Source organism: Acinonyx jubatus, chromosome B2 (genome assembly GCF_027475565.1).
Source record: "Acinonyx jubatus isolate Ajub_Pintada_27869175 chromosome B2, VMU_Ajub_asm_v1.0, whole genome shotgun sequence".
NCBI lineage: Eukaryota > Metazoa > Chordata > Mammalia > Carnivora > Felidae > Acinonyx > Acinonyx jubatus.
In genome coordinates this window covers 114,481,422-114,501,628 of record NC_069385.1, presented here as the reverse complement: position 1 = coordinate 114,501,628, position 20,207 = coordinate 114,481,422, and the positions used below count along the sequence as shown (strand labels likewise).

The following is a 20,207-nucleotide window of genomic DNA, read 5'->3' as shown; positions in this document are numbered from 1 at the left end:
CCTCTTCTCTCTGGGGAAGTTCATGTCTGCTTGCTTCCTCCTGACACCATCATCTCCCACACAGAGTAGCTTCCTCACCCTGGGGTAGCTCTACTATCCCAGGGTGTCTGCACCTTCTCAGGCTGCCACCTTTCCTTTTCCTCCCCTCCCTTCTCAGGGCTCTCTTCCAGCTGCGGCTTAAATGTCTCCTCCTCCAGGAAGACTTCCCTGATTCTCCAGTCTCCAAGAATTAGGCCTCGTCCGACGGTCCCCCCCAGTGCTTCCCTCAGCACCCATCTTATGGATCCAAATGGCCCTGGGTGACTCAGCCCTCCCGAGGCTGTCAGCCTCTTGAAATGTGGGCTGTATCTTACTTTCTAGGGGATTCCCCAGTTCCTAGCTCAGGGCCTGCTACAGCAGTAGGCACTCAGCAAACCTAGTGAAGCAGTGGGGGATGGAAGGCCAGAGATCTTCATGGGGGCGGGGGCCGAGGGGAGATAAGGAGGTGATGGTGACAGCTCTCAGAATATACCCTTCCCAGGGACACCTGCACCGTTCAAAAGGCTTGTGGTGGGCTTGGTGAGGTGAGCTGGAAGATGGGGTGGTGTTTCTAGGATCAGCAGCTGGTGCAAAGGAAAAGAGGGAAGAAGGAGAGGGACAAGGAAGCTGAAATCATATCCCTTGTGAGTATTTCCCACCTGCAACTATCTGCAGACTCCAGAAGGGAGTGAGAGAAGAAAGGAGAAGGAAGAGCAGGCTGAAGGGCATAAGAATTTGCTCCTCACTGGCCTGCCTGCTATAACCACCAGGGGGGAAGCTGGCAAGAGTTGCTCATTCCATGCTGCTGAGGGTCTGTGTCCACTCATTCACAATGCTTTTTTAGAGTGAGAGAGAGTGTGCGCGCGCACAAGGGAGGGGGTGTGGAGGGAGAGAGGGAGAGAGAGGGAGAATCTTAAGCAGTCTCCATGCCTAGTGCAGAGCCTGATGTGGGGTTCGATCCCACGACCGTGAGATCACGACCTGAGCTGAAATCAAGAGTCGGATGCTTAACCGACTGAGTCCCCCAGGTGCCCCCATTTCACAAATATTTGTGGAGCACATGCTATGCGCCAGGTGTCGTTCTAGGTGTTGGGAAAACAGCGATGAAGAAAATATGGCGCTCATATTTTGGGGGGCAGTGGAGGTAACTATAGTAAGTCAGGTGATGTGTTATGGAAAAAATAAACCAGGGTAAGTGGGTTACAGAGGGAGGGAGTGGGGAGGGGCTGGGTTCCTAGGTCAGTAGGGAAAGCACCTCTGATGACTTTAGAGCAGACACCTGAAAGAAACAAGAGAGGAAACTATTGGATACCTGGAGCGAGAACATTCCAGACTGAAGGAACAAGGGGTGCAAAGGCCCTGAGGCTAGAGCGTGCTGGGTGTGTAGGAGGAACTGCAAGGAGGCCAGTGTGGCTGGAGCAGAGGGAGGGAGGACAATGGTGAGAAAGGAAATCAGAAGGATGACAGGAAGCATTTCCAATGTTTGAAGGTCAGGGAGATGAAGGCCAGTGAGGCAGGTGGTGAGTGGAGAGTGATGGTCCTGGTGAGAAAAAGCTGTTTGCAGGTCCGGGAGGTATCAGTTTGTCAAAAGCCATGGAGAGGTCTAGCAAGAGAAGGCTGAGCTCAGAACTGGGCAGTGTGGAGACCACCTTAACAGGAACAGACTCGGTGGAGTGGAGGGGGTTCTAGAGAGAATGGGAAGCTGGGACGGGGGAAGCGGGAGGCGACAGAACGGCGCTTCCGAGGAGTCCTGGTGTGGAGGGGCGCACAGCCTTGTATCTGAGCATCTTAAGCTTTCCTGCACCAGGTAACTCTGAGTTGAGCTGATTCTTGGAACTTGGCTTCCCTCTCCACCTCTTCTGCACACCGTCGCGGGTCTCCCAACCTCCCCACCGCCACCCCAGCTGGGAAGGGGGGATTAGAGCCTGTTGTCAGCCCATGTTTTATTTTTTATTATCTGGTACCAGTCAAGACGTGCTTTGTGAGACTAGGGCGGGGATGCACACTGTTAGTCCTCAGTTATCAGGTTGAGGCTCCCCAAATCCCTCATCATCCACCCTTAGAGGACTGGCTGGGAAGGCGAACAGCGCGAAGCAAAAGCTGATGACTGACTGCCATCTGGTGGACATTTTGGGAACTGGTTTGGATCCAAGTCTGTGACGGGGTAGGGTGGTGGGAAGAATTTAATGAGTTCTCCCAGTAGCACCAGGCATTTATTAAGTGTTTGGTAAAAGTGGGCTACTGTCGTTATGCTCCTGGTTTGGAGGAGTGTGGTTAAAATAAATGTGTCCCTTGGGCGCTGGGTGGCTCAGTCGTTCAGCATCTGACTTCAGCTCAGGTCATGATCTCACAGTTTGTGAGTTCGAGTCCCACTTCAGGTAAACAAGAACCCCCTCCTCCGGTAGCCCCCTTCTCTCTCTCTCTCTCTCTCTCTCTGCCCCACCCCCCACTTGTGCCCTCTCAAAAAAAAAAAGTGTCCCTTGATTTCACTTACAACATTTTTCTCAATGTTTATTTATTTATTTTGAGAGAAAGAGATTGCAAGTGAGAGAGGGGCTGAGAGGGGGAGAGAGAGAATCCCTAGTAGGCTCAGCATCGTCAGTGCAGAGCCCTACTTGGGGCTTGATCTCAGAACTGTGAAGTCATGACCTGAGCTGAAATCAAAAGTTGGACGCTTAACCAACTGAGCTACCCAGGTACTCCTCACTCCCAACATTTTTTTGAACGAAAAGCAAATGCTCTAAAAGGAGGTCCCTCTTTTTTATCTTGGTGAAGATAAGACTGCTTCAGGGAACCAAGTAGGACATTGTGTATACGGTCAGATGATCTAGATTCAAATCCAGCTTTAGCCACTGTGTGACCTTGATCACATCCCTTAAGCACCCCGAGTCTCAGTTTCATCAAACCATAAAATGGGAGCGTTAGCGTTAAAGGTACACCAGGCAGTGAATGTAAAGGGCTCTCAGTAAAAGAGAGTTAATAGTAGTGACATAGCAGCTCTCAACGCTGGGGTGTATTGTAAAACAGTGGTTCTCAGGACACCTGGCTGGCTCAGTTAGAAGAGTGTGGGACTCTTGATCTTGGGGTTTCGGGTTCAAGCCCCATGTTAGCTGTAGAGATTACCCAAAAAGATAAACTTGAAAAAAATATAAAATAAGATAGTGGTTCTCAACGGGGGGGGGGGGGGGCGATTTTGCTCCCCAGGGAACATTTGTCAATGTCTAGAGATATTTTTGGTTGTCACAAGGATAGGGGGGATGCTCCTGGCATCTAATGGGTAGAGGTCACAGATGCTAAACATCCACCAATGCATAGAACAGCCCCTACAGGATAGAATTATTCTGTCCAAAATGTCAATAGTGCTTAAAATGAAAAAATCCTGGAGCTTTTAAAAATGAGGATTCTTCTTGCCATGTATGGCCCAACACGAGGAATTTCTTTCTGAAAAGTAAGAGAAAAGCAGAGTGATGCATGAAGCTGGAAAGGGATTCTTTTTTTTTTTTTTAATTTTTTTAATGTTTTTATTTTTACTTTTGAGACAGAGAGAGACAGAGCATGAGCAGGGGAGGGGCAGAGAGAGGGGGAGACACAGAATCTGAAGCAGGCTCCAGGCTCTGAGCTGTCAGCACAGAGCCCGACATGGGGCTTGAACTCATAGAGTGTGAAATCATGACCTGAGCTGAAGTCAGACACTTAACCGACTGAGTCACCCAGGCGCCCCGGAAAGGGATTCTTTCTACGATTATATGCAGGAGAAAAATGAGGGTTCGGATTATTGTGCTCTCCAGTATGGTAGCCAGGCGCCAGCCACGTGTGGCTATTGAAGTTGAAATTACTTAAAATGGGAAAAAAAAAATTTTTTAATTGATCCCTGGGTTGAAATAGCCACGTTCCCAGTGTTTAGTAACTTTGTGACTAGCGGACAGCGCAGATATAGAACATTTCCATCGGCACAGAAAGTTCTACAGGATAAGCACTACTCAAAACAAAACAAAACAAAAAAACAAAAAAAAACCTCAGCAGAACCAGGCATGGGTGAGACAATCTGCAAGAGAAAAATTAGAAACTAGGGACACGCAGGGAGGAGGGGACCATGAGAAGTAACGGCATATACCGAGACGGCTAAGTAAGAACAAAGGCAGAATATAATTAAAGGCTAAAACAAGTCACAAATACACACATGCACAATAATTGATCCATGCAAACGTCCCTCCCCCAAGAATACTCTTAGGTGCATAAAACTCAAGGACCCTGAAAAGGTAAGCAGAAGCAACAGAAGGCAAGCAGGGAAAAGGGGGAGCTATCGCTGGGGAGCACTGTTTATTTATTTCTCTCCTTCCTGGCACAGTTCAGTTTAACTTGCGGTACAAGGTTCTCAGCCCGACAGGCGGCCACGAATCGACAGTACTGATGGAAGAGTGCCTGTGGCGGCCTATTTTAACTGAAATCTTGGGGTCCTTGTAAAGGACGTAGGTATACTTGGTGACAAAAGGCAGAGAGAAGTAGTGCAGGAGCATACGGGAGATTTGGAAGATCAGGTGGAGGTACATCACCTCCTTGAACTCATCTTTGATGATGCTGTTGACGATCACGATCACGGAGACACTGATGAGCTCATACGCGATGATCCACAGGGCATAGCACAGCAGCCCCACGTAGTTGTTCACGCGGATGCAATAGAGAAGCAACACGCTGAACACGAGGGTGATGGTGGATGAGACGACGTTGATGCTCCTCCTGTGGATCATGACCCAAGATACCAGCTCAGATTTTGTGTCCGTGTAGATACTGACTTTGTCCTCGTAGCCAAAGTACGTAGTGTGGTTCAACTCAAAGATGAGGAACTGGAAGGTGTTAAGGAGAGAGAAGATGCCCACCACGAGGGAGAGCGTCTTGTTGTTCATTTTATGCATGTTTTATCACAGCACCTGCTGCAGGGGAAAAAAAAATGGAGATAAATGATACGGTGGTAGAGCTAACCCTAGACAAATTCCTTGAGCCCCCGGATGTAAATGGGAGGGAGCCAAGAGTAAAATTGGTATATGGATAGGCAACGGGCCAGAGGTCAAGGAACATGGGCGTCTGGCCCCTGCTCTGACGTGACTAGCTACAGGAGACCAAGTCACTGGGAATTGAGGGCGTCGTTGGCCCAGGATACCCCTGGGATAGCTCACAGCTCTGCTGTTTCAGAGGCAGCTATGCTTGAAGGGGGCCAAAAGCACACTCCTGTCAGTGCCAGGCTTGTGGGAATTAGGAGGCTCCTGTATCTGGAATGATGATGAAGGCAGCTCTGGGCTCTTCTCTGGGATATTTGTTTCTGTGGAGTCAGAAAACTGGCATGGCTCCTGGAATGGGGGCCTGGAGTGACCCCTGATTTTTTTTTTTGCTTTTGTTTGTTTGGTCAGTGCAATTGTTCTATTGTAGTGAAATATACATAACATAATTTTTACCACTTTAGCCCTTTGCAGGTGTGCAGTTCAATGGCATTAAGTACATTCACATTGTTGTGCGACCATCACCACCATCCCTCTTCAGGCTTTTATATATTCCCCAAGAAAAAGTCTTGTACGTAGAAAATGCTAACTCCCGATTCCCCTACCCTCAGCCCCTGCTAACCACCAATCTACTTTCTGTCTCTGTGAATTATGACTACTCCAGGCACCTCATAGAAGTGCAATCATACGCTTTTGTGCCCGGCTTATTTCATTTAGCATATTTTGCTTCTTTTTTAAAATTAATTAATTAATTAATTATTTTTAACATTTTAATTTTTTTTTAATGTTTATTTATTATTGAGAGACAGAGAAACAGAGCATGAGCATGGGAGGGGTGGAGAGAGGGAGAGACACAGAATCTGAAGCAGGCTCCAGGCTCCGAGCTGTCAGCCACAGAGCCCCATGCGGGGCTCAAACTCACAAACCCCGAGATCATGACCTGAGCTGAAGTCGGACACCCAACCGACTGAGCCACCCAGGCACCCCTTTAATTAGTTTTTTTTTTTTAATTTTTTTTTCAACGTTTTTTATTTATTTTTGGGACAGAGAGAGACAGAGCATGAACGGGGGAGGGGCAGAGAGAGAGGGAGACACAGAATCGGAAACAGGCTCCAGGCTCTGAGCCATCAGCCCAGAGCCCGACGCGGGGCTCAAACTCACGGACCGCGAGATCGTGACCCGGCTGAAGTCGGACGCTTAACCGACTGCGCCACCCAGGCGCCCCTTTAATTAGTTTTTTAAATGTTTATATTTGAGAGAGACAGACAGTGTGCAAGTGGGGGAGGGGCAGAGAGACAGAGACAGAATCCAAAGCCGCTCCAGGCTCCGAGCTTGGAGTTGTCCGCACAGAGCCTGACGCAGGGCTCAAACTCACGAACCGTGAGATCGTGGCTTGAGCCGAAGTCGGACTCTTAGCCGACTGAGCCACACAGGCAACCCTAGCATGATGTTTTTCAAGTTCATCCCAAATATTCTTGTACCTTATTCCCCACTATCCTCCCAACTCCGTGTGTCTCCAGAGTTTAGTCCTTGGTATACAAACCTCTTGCCGCACTCCAGGCCCCCCAGCAGTTTCCCAGGTAGGGTGGGAGAAGCTTTGTGCTGCCTGGTGGAGAACTGGGCTGATCCTTCCCTGCCCCCCCCCCCCCCCAAGCAAACCTCCCATTGTCCCTGCCCACAGAACAGCTTCCAGAGGGGTACTCTCCTGCGTCATTCAAAAAGAAGACCCCAAGCCACACAGGTGTCTTCCCTTGGTTTAAGACTGTTTTGCAGATTTCAAGGCTTGTCTTTGTAAATCCCCTTGGTTCTTTGTCCGTGCTGCCCCAGCCTTGGGCTTAGCCTTTAACGCTGTCCACGGTCACCATAAAAACTGCCTGACTTCCCTTTCTGCCTCCTGTCCTGTTCCTCTGGCCCATTTTAGTCATTCACCATTCACTCAGCAAACACGTACTGAGCATTAACCATGTGCTGGATACTGAGCTTGGCACAGGTAAACATTCTAGTGAGGAAGCTAGACAAAAACAGAACAAAATGTGAATAAAATGTTTTTGATGTTTTTAAGGAAAACTTACGATGCGTTGTGATGAATGCCACAGAGGAGGTGCTCCAACGTCCTCAACATGTAGCAAGATCTAATCCAGAATCACTCTATTGTACACCAGAAACAAATATAACACAGGGTGTTATATTTAACTGCAGTTATAATTAACTGCAATTAAAATAAACTTAAAAAAAAAAAAGATCTAATCCAGAATGAAAATCAGGGGAGGCTTTCTTTCTTCTTTTTTTTTTAATTTTTTTTGAGAGCACAAGTGGGGGAGGGGTGGAGAGAGAGGGGACAGAGGATCTGAAGAGGGCTCTGTGCTGGCAACAGCAAGCCTCATGAGGGACTAAAACCCATGAACCATCGTGACCTGAGCCGAAGTCGGAAGCTTAACCGACTGAGCCACCCAGGTGCTCCAGGGGAGGCTTTCTGAAGGAGGCAATCGTGGAACTTGTGTCTTAGAGGATATGGCCAATAACTGGATGGAAAAGGGAGGGACTTCGCCTCTGGCAAAGTGGACAAGATCCAGGTAGGCATGACAGGCAAAAACCATTTGGGAAATAGCAAGTCTGATGTGGCTTGAGTAGAGAGGTAGGTTACAGGAGATGGTAGGGTCAGAAAAGGAGAGGACTTACCTGCCACGTCCAAGTTTCTCTGGAAGGCAATGAAGGAGACTCGGAAGGGCCTTAAGGATGCGTGTGTGAGTGAGTGTGTGTGTGTGTGTGTGTGTGTGTGTGTGTGTTGATCTGATTTGCATTTTAGAAAAACATTTCTTGGGGCACCTGGGTGGCTCAGTCAGTTGAGCATCTGACTTTGGCTCAGGTCATGATCTCGTGGTTCATGGGTTTGAGGCCCACATCGTGCTCACTGCTATCAGCCTGTCAGTGCAGAGCCTGCTTCAGATCCTCTGTCCCCCTCTCTCTGCACACACCCTCCCCCTGCTTGCACCTCCCAACAAATAAATAAATATTAAAAAAAAAAGAAAAACCTTTCTTGCTGGTATGCGGACCGTGGGTCAGAAAGGAGGCAAGAGTAGAGGCAGGCAGAGAAGTTGACAGGTTTAAAGGCAATGGTGAAGCAAGGCAACATGAGGTGTTAGGGGGTTGCATTTGGGGTCTGGGGCTGTGGGAGGAGTCTGGGATTAGCACCGGGGTCAAGGGTGGCCCATTCACTGAGGTGGGAAGCACACTTAGAATGGGGGTGGGAAAGATGAAGAGAACAGCTTGGGAAATGGTGGGTTTGAGCTCCCCTGGGATATCCAAATAGATATGTCTGTTATGAAGTCACCTCCATCAACCTGGAACTCAGAAAGAATCTGAGTGTTTCTGAAATACAGCGTTGCTGGATACAGGATTCTTGGTTAATAGTGTTTAGAAGGGGGTGTATTCTGAATACATTATCACCACCAGTTGGCCTCCATTGTTTCTGCTAAGAAATCAGCTGTTAATCTTGAGATTCCTTATTAGTGTTGAGTCATTCTTCTCTTGTTGTTTTCAAGATTTTCTTCTTGGGGTGCCTGGGTGGCTCAGTCAGTTGAGCATCTGACTTTGGCTCAAGTCATGATCTCATGGTTTGGGAATTCAAGCCCCACATGGGGCTTTCTCCTGTCAGCACAGAGCCTGCTTTGGATCCTGGATCCTCTGTCGTCCTCTCTCTCTGCCCCTCCCCAGCTCATTCTCTCTCTCTCAAAAATAAACATTAAAAAAAAAAAAAAGATTTTCTTCTTGTCTTTGACTTGAGCATTTACTATGAAGGGTCTATGGATCTCTTTGAATTTATTCTAATTGGAATTTTTTGAGCTTCCCAGATGTGTACGTTAGTGTTTTCCAATAAATTTTGGAAGTTTTCAGGCATTATTTCTTCAGATATTTTTTTCTGTTCTTTTCCCTCTCTTCTCTCCTTCTAATACCCCCACTATGCATACGTTGCTTCTCGTTAGTATGCTTCTCATGTTTCTCTGAGGCTCTGTTTATTTTTCTTCACATTTTTCCTCTCAGTTCTTCAGATTGCATAATCTCTAGCATCTATCTTCAAGCTCATTAATTTTTTTTTCTTCTGCCAGTTAAAATCTGCTGAACCTCTCTAGTGATTTTTTTCACTTCAGTTATTGGACTTGTCAGCTTTAGAATTTCCATTCAGTTCTTTTTTTTTTTATAACTTATTTCTCTTTTATTCATATTTATTGATATTCTGTGTTTGATGTGACATTGCCATCATATTTTCCTTTACTCCTTTTATCACTGTTTCCTTTAGTTCTTTAACTATATATATGTTTAATGTTTATTTTTGAGAGACAGAGAGAGAGAGAGAGAGAGAGAGAGAGTAAGCAGGGTAGGGGCAGAGAGAGAGGGAGACACAAATAAATTTGGCTATTGTTGAAAGTACTGCTATAAACATCGGGGTACCTGTGCCCCTATGAATCAGCACTCCTGTATCCCTTGGATAAATTCCTAGTAGTGCTATTGCTAGGTCATAGGGTAGTTCTATTTTTAATTTTTTGAGGAACCTCCACACTGTTTTCCAAAGCAGCTGCACCAGTTTGCACTCCTACAAACAGTATGAGAAGGTTCCCGTTTCTCCACATCTTCGCCAACATCTGTTGTTTCCTGACTTGTTAATATTAGCCACTCTGACCGGTGTGAGGTGGCATCTCAGTGTGGTTTTGATTTGTATTTCCCTGATGATGATGGACGTGGAGCGTAGTTTCACATGTCTGTTGGCCATCTGGAAGTCTTCTTTGGAAAAGTGTCTATTTATGTCTTCTGCCCATTTCTTTACTGGATTATTTGTTTCTCAGATATTGAGTTTGGTAAATTATTATTATTATTTTTAATGTTTAACAGTGGCTTTATTAGGTGAACGCTTGAAAGCATTGAACGTTAAATTCAATGTACTTCACGTTAAATTTTTTTTCTTAACGTTTATTTATTTTCGAGACAGAGAGAGGCAGAGCATGAATGGGGGAGGGGCAGAGAGAGAGAGGGAGACACAGAATCTGAAACGGGCTCCAGGCTCTGAGCTGTGGGCACAGAGCCCGACGCGGGGCTCGAACTCACGGACTTCGAGATCATGACCTGAGCCAAAGTCGGATGCTTAACCGACTGAGCCACCCAGGCGCCCCAATTTACTTCATGTTAATGTTTGCAAATACATTATTAGCAATTCTTAAATATTTCAAATCAACTCACTTAAGTATAGAAGGCTTGCTCGTAGGTCTTCTGAGGTGACAAGACGACTGAAAGGAGCCTTGGACTTGAGTCCAGATCTCTAACCAACAATCACCATGTCATCACTGGTGAACCCATATGAGGGAACTTCAAGACTGAGAGGTGCAGGCCCCTTCCTGATCCCGCCAGAAGCATCATAGTGTGACCCATGGCAAGGGCAGTAATAACCACCAAAATCTCCTGCATTTGCAATGGGTACACAACCAAGATGAACGCAAACACCTAACAGGATAACCTGTTCAGGTTCTTCTTTACTCGATCTAAATCATGCTGCGGGTCCCCCAACTGGGACACTTCAACTGCGGCTTCCTGCTCAATTTCCTTCCTGGTTCTATGACGCACAAACAGCGGTTTTCCTCTCCATTGGGAAGCCACGTTCTTGCCTTCTGGAATATCGGAGAGCTTGATTTCGATTTTCGACACGGCCAACACGTGAGCAGAAGCCCTCATGCTGGAAACAAACTGGGAGACGACATTCTTGACAGCATATGCGACACCTATACTCGTTGCGGTTATCAAATAGGAGAAACCTTTTCTAGCCTCACTGCTCTCTTTTGAAGACTTTGTACCATCTAACACTTCGGTGCGTCGATAGTCAGACAAGTCAGGCACTCTGATGTCTGTGTGGGGATAACGGACAGAAGCAGGGACATTGAGGCCCACGGAGGCGACTCCTGGCACAGGAAGGGCCGCCTCATGTCCGGCACTGGCGGCTCCAGGGTGGCGGGCACCGAAGCCTGCACCAGAGGCCGCAACGTGCTCGCCACCCCGCGGGACGTGGCCCATAGGAGGCGCGAACAGGCCCGAACGGGCGGCCACCGACAACATGGCGACCGCTGCTCCGAACGCCGAGCCGGTCGGTCGCAGGCGAGTTTGGTAAATTCTTTATAGATTTTGGATACTAACCCTTTGTACGATAGATCATTTGCAAATTATTTTCTCTCATTCCGTTGGCTGCCTTTTAGTTTTGTTGTTTCTTTTTTAATTTTTTTTAACGTTTTATTTATTTTTGAGGCAGTGAGAGACAGAGCATGAACGGGGAGGGTCAGAGAGAGAGGGAGACAGAATCTGAAGCAGGCTCCAGGCTCTGGACTGACAGCAGAGCCCGACGCGGGGCTCGAACTCACAGACCGCGAGATCATGACCTGAACCGAAGTCAGACGCTTAACTGACTGAACCACCCAGGCACCCCCAGTTTTGTTGTTTCTTTGCAGTGCAGAAGTTGTTTATATTGATGAGGTCCCAATAGTTCACTTTTGCTTTTACTTCCCTTGCCTTCAGAGACGTGTTGAGCAAGAAATTGCTGCGGCTGAGGTCAAAGAGGTGGTTGCCTGTTTTCTTCTCTTGGGTTTTGATGGTTTCCTGTCTCACATTTAGGTCTTTCATCCATTTTGACTTTATTTTTGTGTGCAGTGTAAGACATGGTGGAAAGTGGACATTGTAGACACTATGCTGTAGCAACTCTGGGTAATGGGATACCCCACCCCTCCCCTAGGCTTGTTATTTGCTTGTTTACTTGTTTAGTGACTGGCTGGATTACTTTGGTAAACTGTATTCTCCCCTGCACCCCAATATCCCACAGTGTGAAGCTTCTGATATTGTTTGTCAGGGAGGTGCAGCTTAGGGTATGCCCACAGTCACTCTAGGATGACAATGGTTTTGGAAGTGCTGTCTTTCCTCTTTCTCCAACCATGCCTTAGTTGTTAAAATTCACTAATCTCTGGCTGATTGCTCTATTGTTTTCAATAATGCCCTAGGGCATAAATTGCTCTACAGACTAATCCAATAAAATTTGGGCTCCTTTGAAGGAATAGTTTCAGAAGTCAGTGTTTGAGGGTGTGTGTGGGGGGGGAAAAGAAGCCGGTGTTTGATATTTTTTCTGACCCTAGGAGGGTTTCTCTTAGTTCTTTCTTTCTTTCTTTTTTTTTTTCTAATTGGGTTGCTTGTTTTATTTTTTAAAGTTTATTCATTTATTTTGAGAGAGACAGAGAGAGAGCGTGCTCTCTCTCTGTCTCTCTCTCTCTCTCTCACACACACACACACACACACACACACACACACACACACACATGCATGCGTGCACAGTGAAGGGGGAGGGGCAGAGAGAGTCCTAAGCAGGCTCCAGCTGTCAGCACAGAGCCTGAGCCCAATGCAGGGCTTATCTCATGAACTGAGATAATGACCTGAGCTGAAATCAAACATCGGACGTTTAACCAACTGACCCACCCAGGTGTCCCCTCCTAGTTATTTCTTTCTCCGGTTCTCTCCTGAAAACTAGCTGGCCTAAAGTTTAGCCTCTATCTTCATTGGAGCTACACATCTATCAATTGCCTTTTGCCACAAACTTCACTGTTTTTTTGGGGTTTTTTTAAATTGTTTTTTTAATGTTTACTTTTGAGAGAGAGACAGAGTGTGAGCAGGGAGTGGCAGAGAGAGAGGGAGGCACAGAATCCAAAGCAGGCTCCAGGCTCTGAGCTGTCAGCACAGAGCCCGACGCGGAGCTCGAACTCACAGACTGTGAGATCATGACCTGAGCCAAAGTCGGACGCTTAACCGACGGAGCCACCCAGGTGCCCCCAACCTTCACTGTTTTAAAGAATGTCTTTAGGTTTGAACTTCTCTATGCTCTATTGGAAATGAATCCAGTTCCTTTGGGAAGAGATTGTGAACAATCTGTTTTATGGCTTACTTCTCTCCTGTCCCAGCCAAAATCTCTGAGCCACGGCTTTGGAACTGTGAGTGAGGACAATTATATGTTTCTGTCTTAGGGACACTCCTGCATTAGGAAGGAACTGAATGCTCTGTTGGGGGGTGGGGGGAAGAGAGCTGGATAAACAACATGTATACACATACAGTGGGATATTACTCAGCCTTAAAAAGGAAGAAAATTTTGATCCATGCTACAACATGGGTGAACCTTGAGGATGGTATACTAAGTGAAATTAACCACTCAAAAAAAAAGACAAAGGCTTTTTTATTCCATTTACATGAGATAGCTAGAGTCGTCAATTCATAGAGACAGAAAACAGAATGTTGGTTGCCAGGGGGCGAGGGGAGAGGCCGAGGAGCTGTTGTTTAATGGTTATAGAGTTTCCGTTTTGCAAGATAAAAAGAGTGCTGGAGATCTGTTGTACAACAATGTGAATGTACTTAACGTTATTAAACTCGGCACTTAAAAATGGTTATGATGGGAGGTGCCTGGGTGGCTCAGTTGGTTTAACATTTGACTCTTGATTTCAGCTCAGGTCATGATCTCACAGTTCATGAGTTCAAGCCCCACATCAGTCTCTGTGCTGATGGTGTGGACCCTGCTTGGGATTCTCTTTCTCTCCCTCTCTATCTGCCTGCCCCCACCCCCCACTTGTGTGCGTGCATTTCTTTCTCTATCAAGATAAATAAATAAACATTTCAAAAAATGTTTTTTTACTTTTGAGAGAGAGAGAGAGAGAGAGCTTGAGTGGGGGAGAAGGAGAGAGGAGAACAGAGGATTCGAAGTGGGCTCTGGCCGACAGCAATGAGCCTGATGTGGGTCTCGAACCCATGAACCATGAGATGATGACCTAAGCTGAAGTTGGATGCTCAACTGATTGAGCCACCCAGGAACCTCTAAATAAATAAACTTTTAACAAATGGTTATGATGGCAAATTTTATGTTATGTGTATTTCACTATAATTTAAAATTTTTACATGATTTAAATTTTTAAAAATGAAAGTGAAATAATCTTTTTCAGACATAAAAAAAGCTGAAAGGATTAATCATCAGCAGACCTGCACTACAAGAAATGTTAAAGGAAGTCCTTCTGGCAGAAGAAAAATGATACCCAGTAGAAATCTGGATCTATACAAAGGAACAAATAACCCTGGGAATGGTAACAACATAGGCAAATATAAAAATAAAAAAAAGATATTTTTCTTGTTATTTAAAGCTCTTTGAAAGATAATTTAAGGAAAGATAATAACAATATATGAGGAGGTTTATAAAAGTCAAATGTATGGTAACAATAGCACAAATAGGAGAGGAAAATTGGAAGTATACTGTTATAAGATTCTTATACTACATGTGAAGTAGCATAATATCACCTGAAGGAGTTGTGCTAAGTTAAAGCTGTATACCATAAACTCTAAAACAGCCACTAAAATACACAACAAAGAATTACATATCTATAATAAGTTGGCAAAGGAGACAAAATGAAACCATAGAAATATCAAATTAATCCAAAAGGAGGTTAAAAAAAAAGAGGAAAAAGAAAAGAGAAAAGGTGTGATGAATAGAAAACAAATAACAAGATGGCTACTAAATGTAAATGATCTACATACTCCAACAAAAAAGCAGAAGTTGTTAGATTGGATAAAAAAGGAAGACACAGGAACACCTGGCTGGTTCACTCACTAGAACATGCAACTCTTGATTGCAGGGCCGTGAGTCCAAGCCTTATGTTGAGGGTAGAGTTTACTTAAAAAAATTAAAAAAAATTTTTTTGGTGGGGGGCACCTGGGTGGCTCAGTCTATTAAGCAGCTGACTTCAGCTCAGGTCATGATCTCACGGTTTGTGAGTTCAAGCCCCACGTCGGGCTCTGTGCTGACAACTCAGGGCCTGAGACCTGCTTCAGATTCTGTGTCTCCCTCTCTCTCTCTCTGCCTGCTCCCTGCTCACATTCTGTCTCTCTCTCAAAAATAAATAAATATTTAAAAAAATTAAAAAAAATGTTTATTTATTTTTGAGAGAGAGTGTGAGCAGGGGAGGAGCAGAGAGAGAGGGAGACACGGAATCTAAAGCAGGTTCCAGGCCCTGAGCTGTCAGCACAGAGCCCGACACGGGCCTCAAACTCACAGACCGTGAGATCGTGACCTGAGCTGAAGTCAGACACTCAACCGATTGAGCCACCAAGCGCCCCCCAAAATTTTTTTTTAAAAAAGGAAGACCCAACTAGTTACTTCCTATAATAAACATACTTCATACGTAAAGACATAAATTGACTAAAAATAAAAAGATGGGAAAAGATATACCATGTCAACACAAATTAAAAGAATATTAGAGTGGCTGCATTAATATCAAGTAAAGAAAACTTCAGGGCAAAGAGTAATCTCAGGGATAAAGAAAGTCATTTCATAATGATAAAAGGGTCAATTCATCAGAAGGATATAACAATTCTAAACATTTATGTACCCACTAATAGAATTTCAAGATACATGAAGCAAAAACTGGTAGAATTATAAAGAGAAATGGACAAATCCACAATTATAATCAGAGATTTCAATGCATCACTTTCAGTAATTGATAGAACAAGTAGACAGAAAATCAGAAAATATATTAAAAGATTTGAATAATACTATCAACCAACTTGATCTACTTGACGTTTGGAGAACAGTGCACCCAACAATAGCAGAATAAATATTCTTTCCAAAAGCACATGGAACATATATCAAGATATAACATATTCTGGACCATAAAACTATTTTCAATAAATTTAAAATGATTCATATAAATTTATGTTCTCTAATTATACTGAAATAAGTTAGAAATTAATAACGGAAAGCTTTCTGGAAAATCCCCAAGTATTGAAACAAAGTAGCACATTTATAAATAACCCATAGATCAAAGAAAAAATCAAAAGGATATTAGAGAGTGTTTTTAACTGATTAAAAGTGAAACACAACATATCAAAATTTGTATGAAGCCATTCAAGTAGCACTTAGGGGAAACTTTATAGTACTAAGTGGCTATATTAGAAAATAAGTAAAGTTGGGGCACCTGGGTAGCTCAGTCGGTTGAGTGTCCGACTTGATTTTGGCTCAGGTCATGATCTCATGGTTTGTGGGATTTAGCCCTGTGTCAGGTTCTGTGCAGACAATGCAGGGCTTGCTTGAGATTCTTTCTCCTCTCTCCCTGCCCCTCCAGTGCGCGCACACACACACACACACACACACACTTTCTCTCTCTCTCAAAATAAATAAGTAAACTTTAAATCTTAAAAAAAAAAAAAAAGAAAACCATATGGTCTTCAATCAATGACCTCAGCTTCTACCTTAAGAAGATATAGTAAGAGGAACAAATTAAACTCAAAGTAGAAGAAAGAAAATAATAAAGATCAGAGTGGAAATCAATGGGACATAAGACAGGAAAAAGAAGAGAAAAAATCAATGAAACCAAAAGCTGATTTTATTAAAAACTTAAAAATGTCTAGTCGGGCTGATCAGAAAAAGAAAAAGAGAGAAAACACAGATTAACAATATCAGGAATGAGATCAATGACCTCACTACACATTCTACAGATGTTACAAGGATAATAAGGGGATATTGTGAATAGCTTTATGGTAATAAACTTTACAGTTTAGATAAAAGAGACAAATTTCTTAAAAGACACAAACTACTAAGGCTTACTCAAGAAGAAATAGATAACCTCAGTAGTCCTATATCTGTTTTTTTTGTTTGTTTGTTTTTCTTTTAGTTGAATTTGTAGTTTAATAATTCCCACAAAGAAAATTTCAGGTCCTGGGTAACCTGGGTGGTTCAGTTGGTTAAGCATCTGACTTCAGCTCAGGTCATGATCTCACAGTTCATGAGTTTGAGCCCTGCGTCAGGTGAGCTTGAGCCCCACTTTGGTGGAGCCCTGCTTTGGGTGAGCCCCGCTTCTCTCTCTCTCTTTCTCTCTCTCTTTCTCTCTGCCCCTCATGGGATTTTCTCTCTTTCCCTCTCTCGCTGCCCCTTGCTCATTTGCACCCTCTCTCTAAAAGAAAGAAGGAAAGAAAGAAAGAAAGAAAAAGAAAATTCTAGGTCCAGATAACTTCATTGCTGAATCCCACCAAACATTTAAGAAAGAAATAAATACCAGTGTACATAAACTCTTAAGGAAAATTGAAAAGGAAGAAATACTTCTTTCTATGAAGCAAGTATTATTCTAATATCAAAACCTGATGAAGACGTTATAAGAAAACTACAAACATCTCCTATGAACATAGATGCAAAAATTCTAAACAAAATTGAACAAATCTAATCCCACAGTATATAAAAAAGGTGATACACCATGACGAAGTAGAGTTTATTCCAGGAATATCATGTTTGGCTTAATGTTTGAAAATAATATGAAAGTAATTTACCATATTAACAATCTAAAAAATAAAGACCATATGATCATGTCATGTAGAAAGAAACATTTGACAACATGAAGCGTTTGTTACTGATTTTAAAAAAACCTAAGCAAACCTGGAATAGAAGGGAACTTCCTCAACATGATATAGGACATCTATGAAGAATCTCCAACTAACACCATTATTAACAGAGAAAGACTGAGTGCTTTCCCTCTAAAATCAGGAACAAGACAATAATGTCCTTTCTCAGGGTGCCTGGCTGGCTCAGTTGGTGGAACATGCAACTCTTGATCTCAGGGTTGTGGGTTCAAGCCTCATGTCTGGTGTAGAGATTACTTAAAAAATAAAATCTTAAAGAAAATAACGTCCCGTCTCTGCTTCTACTCAACATTGCCCTGGAAGTGCTAGCCAGCCCTGTAAGGCAAGAAGAGGGAGAAGTAGGGGCACCTGGGTGGCGCAGTCGGTTAAGCGTCCGACTTCAGCTCAGGTCACGATCTCACGGTCCGCGAGTTCGAGCCCCGCGTCGGGCTCTGGGCTGATGGCTCGGAGCCTGGAGCCTGCTTCCGATTCTGTGTCTCCCTCTCTCTCTGCCCCTCCCCCGTTCATGCTCTGTCTCTCTCTGTCCCAAAAATAAATAAACGTTAAAAAAAAATTTAAAAAAGAAGAGGGAGAAGTAAAACTGTCATTATTTGCAGACCATATGATCGAGTATACAGAAGATCCACAAAAACATTACTTTACCTAATACGTGAGTTTAACAGTGTTGCAGGATAAAAAAAATCAATAGGCAAAAAAATTATTTTTATATCCTAACCACGAGCAACCGGAAATGAAATTTAAGAAATAATACCATTTACAACAGCATGAAATATACACAATTCTTAGAGATAAATCTAACAAAAGATGTGAAAGCCTCGTGCGTTGAAACCACAAAGCATTGCTGAGAGAAATTAAAGAAAAGTGAATGAAGAGAGATACTGTTCTCAGGGGTTAGAAGACTCAATATTATTAAGATGTAAGTTCTCCCCAATTTGATGTATAGATTTAATGTAATCCCAATCAAATCCCCAGCAGGCATTTTTTAAAATAAAAATTTTAGGCTGATTCTAAGTTCATGGAAATGCCAAGGACCTAGAACGGCCAAAACAATTTTGCAAAATAAGACAGATGGAGGAATGTGATTTAAAGACTTATAAAACTGCCATAATCAAGGCAGGATGACATTGGCATAAAGATAGACAAATAGATGAATGGAATAAAATAGGGTCCAGAAATAGGTGTGTGTGTATATATAAAGTCAATTCAGTAGAGAGAGGACAACCTATTCAACAATTAGTATTAGAACAATTAGACATCCAGGAGCAAAAAAGGGAAGTTTGATCTATATCTCTTGCCATATATAAAAAAATATATCTCAAAAGAGATTATAGGGGCGCCTGGCTGGCTCAGTTGGTAGAGTCTGCAGATCTCAGGGTTATAATTTTGAGTCCTGCGTTGAGTGTAGAGATTGCTTAAAAATAAAATCTTTAAAAGAGAGAGAGAGAGATTATATATCTAAGTGTGAAAGCTAAAATTTCTAGAGGAAAACATAAGAGAAAACCATTACGATCCTGAGGGAAGCAAAGATTTCCTATATATGATAACCAAAAATGTGAGCCATAAAGGAACAAATTGATAAATTGGACTTCTTTGAAATTAAAAATCTCTGCTCTTTAGGGCACCTGGGTGGCTCAGTCAGTTGAGCATCAGAATCTTGGTTTTGGCTCAGGTCATGATCCCAGGGTTGTGGGATCAAGCCCCGCCCTGGGCTCCATGCTGAGTGTAGACCCTGTTTGAGATTCCCTCTCTCTCTCCCTCTCTCTCTCTCTCTCCCTCCCTCCCTCCCTCCCTCCCTCTTTCTTTCTCTCTCTCCCTCTGCACCCCCCCATATTTGTGCTTGCTCTCTCTCTCTCTCTCAAATTCAATTCAATTCAGTTAAAAAATTGAAAATCTCTGCTCTTTAAAAGACACTAAGTGAATGAAAAGACAAGGCACAAACTGGAGAAAAATGATAAAGGACTTGTATCCAGAAAATATAAAGAACTTCTAAAACTCAGTAATAAAAAAACAAAACAAAGCAAAACAAAACAAAAACCCCTCCATAATAAAAAAACAAACAACCTCATTTTTTTTTTTAAGTAGGCTCTATGTCCAACACGAGACTTGACCTCATGACCTTGAGATCAAGAGTTACATGCTCAGGGTGTCTGGGTGGCTCAGTTGGTTAAGCATCTAAATCCTGATTTCAGCTCAGGTCATGATCTCACAGTTTGTGAGTTCAAGCCCTGCATCAGGCTCCACTATGACTGTGTGGATTCTGCTTGGGATTCTCTCTCTCTTTCTTTCTATCTCTCTCTCTCTACCCTGCCCATGCTCACACTCTCTCTCTCAAAAAACGAAAAAAAAGTTGCATGCTCTAGCAACTGAGCCAGCCAGGCGCTCAATAACCTCAATTTTTTTTTAAGTTTTTTTTAATGTTTGTTTATTTTTGAGAGACAAAGAGACAGAGTGAGAGTGGGGGAGGGGCAGAGAGAGAGGGAGACAGAATCTGAAGCAGGCTCCAGGCCTGCTTCATGGGGCTCGAACCCACAAACTGTGAGGTCATGACCTGAGCTGAAGTCAGACGCTTAAACGACTGGGCCACCCCGGTGCCCCAATAACCTCAATTTTTAACATAGACGAAAGATTTGAGTAGACACCGTACCAAAAAAAATATAAGGATGCTAAATAAGCACATAAAAAGATGTTCAACATCATTTGTCATGAGAGAAATGCAAGCAAAAACCACAATGGGAA

General features: G+C 43.7%; 1 protein-coding gene and 1 pseudogene across 2 annotated transcripts in view; both read right to left on the bottom strand.

Moving 5' to 3' along the window:
* Window positions 1-4,145: 4,145 nt before the first annotated feature.
* The window catches only part of TMEM217B (transmembrane protein 217B), a 40,447-nt gene continuing 24,385 nt past the window's right edge, over window positions 4,146-20,207 (bottom strand). The window contains exon 2 of one of the 2 annotated variants that reach the window (XM_015069798.3): window positions 4,146-4,949. In XM_015069798.3, the coding sequence (XP_014925284.1) occupies window positions 4,368-4,931 (564 nt within the window). In that variant the 5' untranslated portion in view covers window positions 4,932-4,949 and the 3' untranslated portion in view covers window positions 4,146-4,367. The remainder of the gene's footprint in view (window positions 4,950-20,207) is intronic. The other variant, XM_053222869.1, reaches the window with a different exon arrangement.
* LOC106972791 (cytochrome b-c1 complex subunit Rieske, mitochondrial-like) lies at window positions 9,469-11,111 on the bottom strand (annotated as a pseudogene).